We start from the raw sequence: 8,665 nt of genomic DNA, 5'->3' as shown, positions 1-8,665 counted from the left end.
CGCTTTTCCCATTGATCGCGCGATCCCCAAATTTACCCTCCTACCGATAGGAGGTAGGAGGGTAAATTTGGGGATCGCGCGATCAATGGGAAAAGCGAACAGTGGTTAGAGCGCAGTGTGTGGAGGAAAACAAAATCTCGAAGGTCCAGCATCTGGACTAAATTTGACATGAATGGGTTCGTGTTGGCCCAAGGTAGAGCTTAAAGAAAAACCGAATAGGCCCCCATTGAAATATGTGTAAATCGGCCTGGGTCATAACTGTATGGAACCCGGCAAATTTACATTGATTTCAATTGGGCTTAGAAAGTACATTTACAGCCACATCTTGTGTCCCCATGGACCGGTTCCCATCAAGTTTGGGTTGTGGAGGTATTTTTTTTTCATGTTCCAACAAACAGTGCTCTCGGGCACGCAAAAAAAGAATACGTGATAGGTATCTTTACATATGACAAATCGAACGTTATAGATACAAGTGAGAGTAGAAAAATCTATTTTCTAAAGCTTTTAGCCTTTAGTTTACCTTCATATAAAATATTAAATATGTACATGGATATGTATTTCTGATACATTCACATATTTCATTTCGAATTATGCTATGTGCACACCAGCTGCTTATAATGCACTTTCTAATCATCACATTACAAATAATGCATAAATGGCTGTAAGGATAACATATTGAATAATTTATCTATACACTGTATACTGTACATAATTTACAAGAAGAGGAGGTAAAAACTGGCCATATAAATAATATTTCATACTAATTATGATCTCTAGTGGTACTAAACATATGCAATTTACATTGTGAATATACAGATGTATACATTCTAATGTGCACTCACTCGCTCGCTCACTCTCTCTCCTCCCCCTCTCAATCTATTTATACCCCCACACCCACACCAAAATATGCACTTTCACCCTATCTTGTCCACCCTCCACTTCTTTTCATTTAAAAGAATACATTACACTTACATTATATTAAACTAGCTACGTAACTCTCCAACTGAATTTCAATGGGCCTGACAGAGGTGGATTAACTTTAACCGATGGGGAATACAGATTTCTTTTTTTAAACAAAATTTGCTAAGATTCTGAACCTCAAAGCGGCAATTTTCCACATCTGGTGCAATTTTTGCGGCATAAAATTTGAGTGTTCGTCTTTGCCATTTTTGACATTTACGTCTTTGCAAAACGATTGTAGGCCCCATGAAAGCCAGGGTTTACTTGGAGCTACCAAAATGCCTCTACAACTGGAATGTCCTTACATTAATAATACTATGTTTTCCTGAGGAGTTGAATAATGAGGATGTCATATCATTCAAGCATACTTCATGATAAAATAACAGTACAATGTTTCTACTCTATTTAATACTAGCTGACACATGAAATTGACTTTAAATGCATGATGGTATTTTTGAGAAACAAGTTACAAACTTCTTTTCCAAATGAGTAGCTATATACTACATGTACCTTATTCTAAACATAGAACCTAACTGATATAAAATCCATCATAATAATAACAAAATATATGCTTGAATATAATAGTCACTATTCTATATAAATTATAGAAAATCACCAATGAATTTGTCTAAAAATAACTGAAATCATTAAATACTTACTCAAAAATGTAAGCAAATGATTGGTTAAGCACAAACATAGTTTGTGGATTCATATTTCACTATTTGATAATGTAAATTGACAACATGATTTAGAAATACACTCAAAATTGTATGTTAAGGCCACCCATCGGAAACGGAAATGGTAACCACTAGAGACAGATGGCTGCTACAATAGGTTTGAGAGCATACAAATATATAATGTCTTTCGAGGATCTAGTATACAAATGTATAATTTCTTTCGAGGTTCTAGCAAAAATATGGGTAATGAGGAGGTATAAAATAATAACTTTTTACCTGGAGCAACTTTCTATCAATTTACTATACCCGAGGCTGATAAGTATATCAGGGTCTGATTTCATAAAAGACTTGTTACAATAAGAAATTAACAAATTTACAATCAGCTAATCACAATGAAGGACTTCAGTAGCTGATGGTGGTGCTCCTATAAAAAGGGGCGTGGTCTGTGGATGGGGGGGTTATGGTGTCACCTAGCAACAGGAGGGGACATCATCTCGGAATGTCCACTTCTTAATCTAGGGCCGTGGAGGGCGTGTCTGAAAGTCAAAAAGAAAATGAAAAGTGGGATAGGTGAAGTAGAACATTTGATAGAATAAAAAAATAAATAAATGAATGGAACACTTCCTCAATAGATTATATGTTGCTTAAACAAATTTAGTAATTGTGTCATTTGCCGGGATTTTCCAAGTAAGGAAAATTCAGGGGAGCGTTTCATCAACATTTTTGTCCGACAAGTTGTCAGATCTGACATTTTTCCTTGATTTTGATTGGCTGAACTGTCAGATAAAAATGGGACTTGTCGGATGTTTTATCTTTTATCTTTTACCTGATTGAGCACAAGAAAAAAATCAACAGTCATTCGTAAAGTTGTGTGTAACATACAAGAAGGAAAGGGTAGTGCCAAGCATCATCGCAAAATTCTACGAGACAACATCCAAGGTATCACTAAACTTGTGTAAGTGTGAAAGGATGCTTACGATTCCTGTTTGTGCGAATAGCGGAGGGATACGGGTCTGGGGTCTGGTTCTCTTCCACAATCATTGCAGAACGATACTGATTTGGCACCTTGAGATGAAGACATATGTGAAAGGGTCTGAAGTTTCCGTACAAAGGCACCTGGTAGAGAAAATAAAGGGTAAGTTCAATCTGTTGTATTGTATCATAGGTACTTAGAGTATGAAGAACACATAAATGACCTGAGAGATTATGAGTTAACTTATCACCTCTTCCGATCTTTCCCTAACATGTACACATACACCATCGCCTCCCCCTCCCCTCCAAAACACATTCTCTCTCTCTTTCTTGTGCGTGGATGTGTTTCTCTCTCTCTCACTCTCTCCCTCTACCACACACATCCTTCTCTCTATCTCTGTCTCCCTTGATTTCTCTATACCTGTCTATCTCAATTTTATTAGTCCTTCTTCCAAAATGGATGATATAAGGTCTCTAAATAACAATAAAGTTGATTTTGCAAGTCTACTTTCAGTCCCTAAAAAGATCGTAAGTTTTAAAATTAAAACAAAATTGCGATTTATTTGTAATCTGCTTCTTGAATCAAGGAGTATAATCTCATATGCTACAGCTAGAATTGATTTATCAATTGCAACCGAAATTTTCTAATGATTGCAAATATTTTCTTGCAACACCCCCTTAGTCTTGCTGCAAGTCTATGACGAACCATGTAAAAAAAAAATTAATTGTAACTATCTAGCATATATATTTATGTTATACTCTCAGGTAGGAACAATAAATGGATGAATCTTCTAACTGCAAAAGGCATATATGGTGGTGATTTTCATGAAATTGCTTGAACTCTTCATAAACTTCAAACTTGTGCATTTCAAATCCCAACGTGATGTAACACATTTGCAAGAGATCATATGCATGATCCACACACAAAGGTCATATCCTACAGTGAACATATCCAAAGTTTCTACATGGGGAAGAGGGGCAGACTTTTCATTCAATTGCCACAGTCACACTGACAAAGCCACTCCTGGGCCCCGTCTTACAAAGAGTTACGACTGATCCAATCAATCGTAACTCTATGGAAATCCATTAGTGTCATAATTTTTTTCTACGAAAAATTTGCACAATGTCCTTTGTATGCAAAGAGAAGCGCAGTGAATTTTCAAGAAAACAATGAATGCATGAGTATACACCATAGCTAGAAAATATTTTCCATAGCATGACGAAAAACCTCCATTTGAGAACACTATACCCCAGTTTCCTTTTCACCAATTCTCTTCTCCAAGTACTATAAGCCCGAACTGCCCCAAGCAAGCAATTTAAGTATCAAAACACATGTTTCTTGACCTCGGTCCGAAGATAACACGACAGCCCAGCACATACAGTCACAGCAGGGGGCCATACACGATGGATTGAGAGCCTGCTATGGAGTTCCGTGTATACACGCGGTGAAGTGCAACTTTTTTCTTTTCTTCCTTCCTTTCTTCCTTCCTTCCTTTCTTTCTTTCTTTCTTTCCTTCTTTCTTTCTGTCAGGCTGGTTTTTTTTTTCGAACGTTAGGACTGTATCAATGCGCGAGTGAACGGCATGCATCCCATATTTTCTTGCTGGACGGACAGAAACTATGGGATGCATCGCAGCGCTGAGGGCGGTCCCTGCATGCAAAGCATACCGTAATTTTTATTCGCTTATTTTCCTTATTTCGAGGTCGATTTTCTTCGTTCAAAATTGAAAAAGGACTAATATTGGATGTCTGAATACAATATGCCTTTGAAAACGTGATTAAATATCGAATACAATAATTTCATTCCGAAGTTCCTTCTACAGGCAGAAAAGTCTTACGTAATAGCATAGCTGTTGTTTATCATTTCGTCCTTGGCTTTACTGGCCTGTGGAGGTGAAATTGAGACAACGGGGATTACCTGGCCAAGATGGGTTTATCGGGGCTTGGAAATGTTCAAATGAAAAATGAGAGTTTCAAATGAAAAATGGGGTCTAAAACCGCAGTTTGCAATCCGAACTGCGGTGTCGCCTAAAATGGGGTTTTTGACGTAATGGTTGCGATTGATCTGAGCAATCGCAACTCTTTGTAAGATGGGCCCCAGGGGACCGTTTCAAGAAAGCTGTCAGCACTGACAAATTGTCTTTCTCCGACAGTTACCATAGTAGCAGTTAGAGGCCAGTGCCTATCAGCCAATCAAAACCAAGGATTTCACTGAAATTGTAAGCACTGACCACTTTCATGACCCCCCCCCCCCACTGCATGACCAAAGCTACTACCTTATTTTGAATGATTTACAATTGGTCAGTTTATAATCAGTTTTATTTGTGTGACTGTAGAATGACTGATAAACAAAAGTATTTAAAAAAACAAAGGTTTTAACACAAGACACAAAAAGGTGGCATATGAGAATGTGTTGTGAAGTTCCATACAATGTGCTTGTGTGTGTAGGGGTGGGCTGGCGGCCTACCCAAAGCTACAGCATCTAACACACAGTGCAGATCAATCCTGTCATTAAACCTAATGGCCCGTATTCTGAACTCGGGTTTAAATTAAACCCTGGCTTAAAGTTGTGGTTGAACTATGGAGAGCTAATTGGAACACAAAACTCTGTTCAATTTATTAACTCTTATGACTCTTGAATCATTTATAACTGTTTCAGAATGATTACTGGAATATTTTCTTCATTATGAAAGCAAGGGGAAAGAAAACAGTAAATATAAGAAATATCCAATATAAGCAGAATTTTTTTAGCTTTTAGCTCTCTATAATTTTAGCACAGAGTTAGACCATGTTCTAAGTTAAACCTGACTTCAGAATACGGGCTAATGAGTACAAATTGCTTTCAGTATAATACACTAAGAAAATAATATGCAACATCTAATATAATTCAACATTCTATTCAATATAGTGTTGCTATGTGCTGGATACTATTACCCCAGGTTTAGCATGGCTACCATAATCAAGTGCTCAAGCATCCAAATAACTCCTTCCTACCACAAACATATGTTCTATGAATACCTGGGCTGAGAGAGGTAACTTAAGATAAACCTTGCCAAAGAATGTGAGTGCTGTGGGGGTACATGAACCCTAGACCTCATAGTTCAAAATCTAGGGACTTTATATCCACAGAGCCACAACATTTTTTTTTTCGGGGGGGGGGGGGCATACATGTAGGATTCATGAGTATATGTGTTAAGAATTTGTGACTTCAAAACAGGATGAAAGTGCAAATACAAAACACAAGTAAATTGCAATTAAATTATTATAGGACATTAAATGATTTTTTAATAAAAACACACATGTGTGAAATGGGGAGAAAGGGGGGGGGGGTCAATTAGAAAAAGGTACTGATAGAGGGAGAGGGACGGGGAAGGAGGAAAAGGTGGATTTTGTGATCAATAAAACCACATCAAACCCTAAAATGGCAAAAAGGAAGCATGTGACATCATATTTCCTGTTTTAATGAGCAAAACATAACACATTTTAATGCAATGCCTGGAAATCGTTTCATGAAAGGACTTATCAGAAATTTTATCTGACAAAATGTGTTCTGACTGTTACCATAGTAACAATGTTTCTAAGAAAATCAAAGTCAAGGAAAGGTGTTGGATCTCAAATTTAAAATGCAAGCTTGATTCTAGTTGGTTGTGCTTTTCAGTTGTGTTTAAATCTGACACTTGTGTTTGACTCCAACTCTCTTTTTCAACAGGCCAAATGATGCTTTTATGAACAGGAATGTGATTTTGTTCAGAAGAATAGCGCAGGAAGAGTAACACAACAATATATTTATAAGTAATTTTTTTTTATATGTCACTTGCGTCCTTTTGTCCTTTTGGTGGGGAGATAACCATTCGTACAATCACAACATACTTCCTAATATAAATGGAGCTGTGAGAGAAGAGCATTACTTGCTCATTGTACTGGTCCTTTTCATTTTCAAATCTGAGGACCAAATAGAACAAGTCAAATTAAGATGAATGAATAAATGAATAATCATCTTTAGGGATTGGGTCAGGTAAAATTAGATCTATCTCCTCTTCTAGAAGTAGTTTAGCTGTGACTGTCAAGTCAGTGGCATGTTTCGTGAATGACTTAGATTCATGGTGAAAACCATGGAAACAGGACTTGGTATCCGATCACGATCAAGGTTTCAATGGTATTCACCATCAAGGTAATGTTGCCTTGATAATTGTAAATCTTTTTGCAAAGGGCCTTTGGTTATAGCAGTCATTTGTTGTTAAAGTCAAGGTGTATATTGCAGCTTTTAAGCGAATATGATTTTAAAAAGAAATATTTCAATTCATCATTCAATTTTTTGCTAGTTCTCTTTATCAAAAAAATACAGAAAAAAAAACATGACTCATAATTAGTCATCATGGCTATTTAGCATTGTTATGATCACAGTACAAAAAGCTTTAGTGTTGTTGATTAAATTTTTAAAAAAAAGTTAAAACATCATAGCTTCGTTGTTAGCTCCAAACAAAGGAATACATAGCTGTTACAATTAGAAATAACTAGCACTCGTAACTGATATCAAACTATTATCTTACTCTCCAAGTTTGTCAGAAAATTATTATAATTTAAAATTTGGGTGTTACAGCATTGAAAGGGAGTGGTAGTATTCATAGCAAACAGCCTTACGATCAATTTCTGGACTAGTATAACAGCGAGCAAGCCTAAGATTGGCCGGTAGGACTAAGAAATTGGAACATGAAGAAAGAAAGAAGTACATATAATAATGATGTGATGAGAATAAATCTTATTCATGATAAAAGAGACAAATACAACATAAACCCTGGTATACGTTCTGTATGAATTATTGTGTAAATGAACTGAAAGTAGAGATATGTACATGTACATCATGTATATGACAGGGCAGGTTTGCAATCACTACACAAAATCTTTTGTCAAAAGCCCTTCAATAACAAAGAAGCATTTGTCGAATAATGGTGAATCAAAATAGCAGTGTCATCCTGGACTCTGGACAAACCACATTTGCAATTGTTCATCCGGTTCGAATCTTCAGACTATTTGCTCTCCCGCTCCACCAACTTTCGACAAAAACCTCTCAGCTGTCCATTGTGATTTGACTCACATTTTCAAAGGAATTGGTGAAATGAAGAAAGCGTCTGCATAGTGATTGCGAAAATATGCTAATCACATTGTACAGTGCATTAAAAAAAAAGGAAAAAAGAATTCCAATTCACTTTTTTCCAATATTAACAAAGATTTATGGTATATTTCATTTACATGATCGTAAATTTAGATATTTTTTCTGTATTTGATACCTACATGTAATATGAAAGCTAAGATGAGAAAACATATACAAAATATTGATGTCAAAACCATGTCGTATGGAAAAATGGGTCGAGATTTGTTGAGAATAACAAGGACATGGCGCAAGAAAGGGACGCCTCGTTAGCAGTTCTTTTTTATTCTTTATTAGCTTCTGCCGTAATGAGAGTGGATTCAGATTCAAATGTTTCTCCACAAATCATTTCTGACGTGCCCCAGTATTTTTTGTAATGTGCCACGCATGAACGGCTCTCTAAGAATTTAGTCTCAAATCAAAGAATCTATGAAAGAGGGTTTCCTTCCTTTTTCATTGGATGCATTGTACATGTACATGTAATTATTATATTATGAAATGGCAATATTGAAATATTCCATGTTCCACATTGGAAGAAAGAGAAAATGACAACTTGATTATAAATGTAAAACAATAAAAAGAAACCAAAAAAATGCAGATAATATTAAGTGATAATGGGCAGTAAATATGAAATGAATGACTACAAACAAATAATATACAAATGATATGAGCAAGAAAAAAAAAGAATAAAGGCAATTTTGCTTGACAACATGCAATATAACATCTTGAGAGGTAAAAAGGTGTTAATGGTACATTTATATACCAAGAAATAATATGAACTTATCAATGAATTGTAAATAACTTGAGAGTAAGAAAGGTATTAATAGCACCTCTATACCAGCTGAATAAGAATAACTATTCAGGAAATACTTTGAGAGTAAGAAAGGTGTTAATAGTACTAGTCTTA

At 35.9% G+C, this 8,665-nt stretch overlaps 1 protein-coding gene across 5 annotated transcripts in view; it reads right to left on the bottom strand.

Annotated features, from left to right (window-relative positions):
- Positions 1-661: 661 nt before the first annotated feature.
- LOC129277460 (uncharacterized) overlaps positions 662-8,665 on the bottom strand; it is a 29,708-nt gene continuing 21,704 nt past the window's right edge. The window contains exons 21-23 of one of the 5 annotated variants that reach the window (XM_064110319.1): positions 7,251-7,304; positions 2,615-2,753; positions 662-2,173 (exon numbers count right to left, since the gene is read on the bottom strand). In XM_064110319.1, the coding sequence (XP_063966389.1) occupies positions 2,104-2,173; positions 2,615-2,753; positions 7,251-7,304 (263 nt within the window). In that variant the 3' untranslated portion in view covers positions 662-2,103. Of the gene's footprint in view, positions 2,174-2,614; positions 2,754-6,479; positions 6,552-7,250; positions 7,305-8,665 lie in introns of those variants that run through there. The other 4 variants (XM_064110320.1, XM_064110322.1, XM_064110321.1 and 1 more) reach the window with 4 other exon arrangements.

This window comes from Lytechinus pictus, chromosome 15 (genome assembly GCF_037042905.1).
Source record: "Lytechinus pictus isolate F3 Inbred chromosome 15, Lp3.0, whole genome shotgun sequence".
Taxonomy (NCBI): Eukaryota; Metazoa; Echinodermata; class Echinoidea; order Temnopleuroida; family Toxopneustidae; genus Lytechinus; species Lytechinus pictus.
The sequence above is the reverse complement of the archived record's forward strand: the minus strand, read 5'-3'. Positions and strand labels throughout refer to the sequence as shown.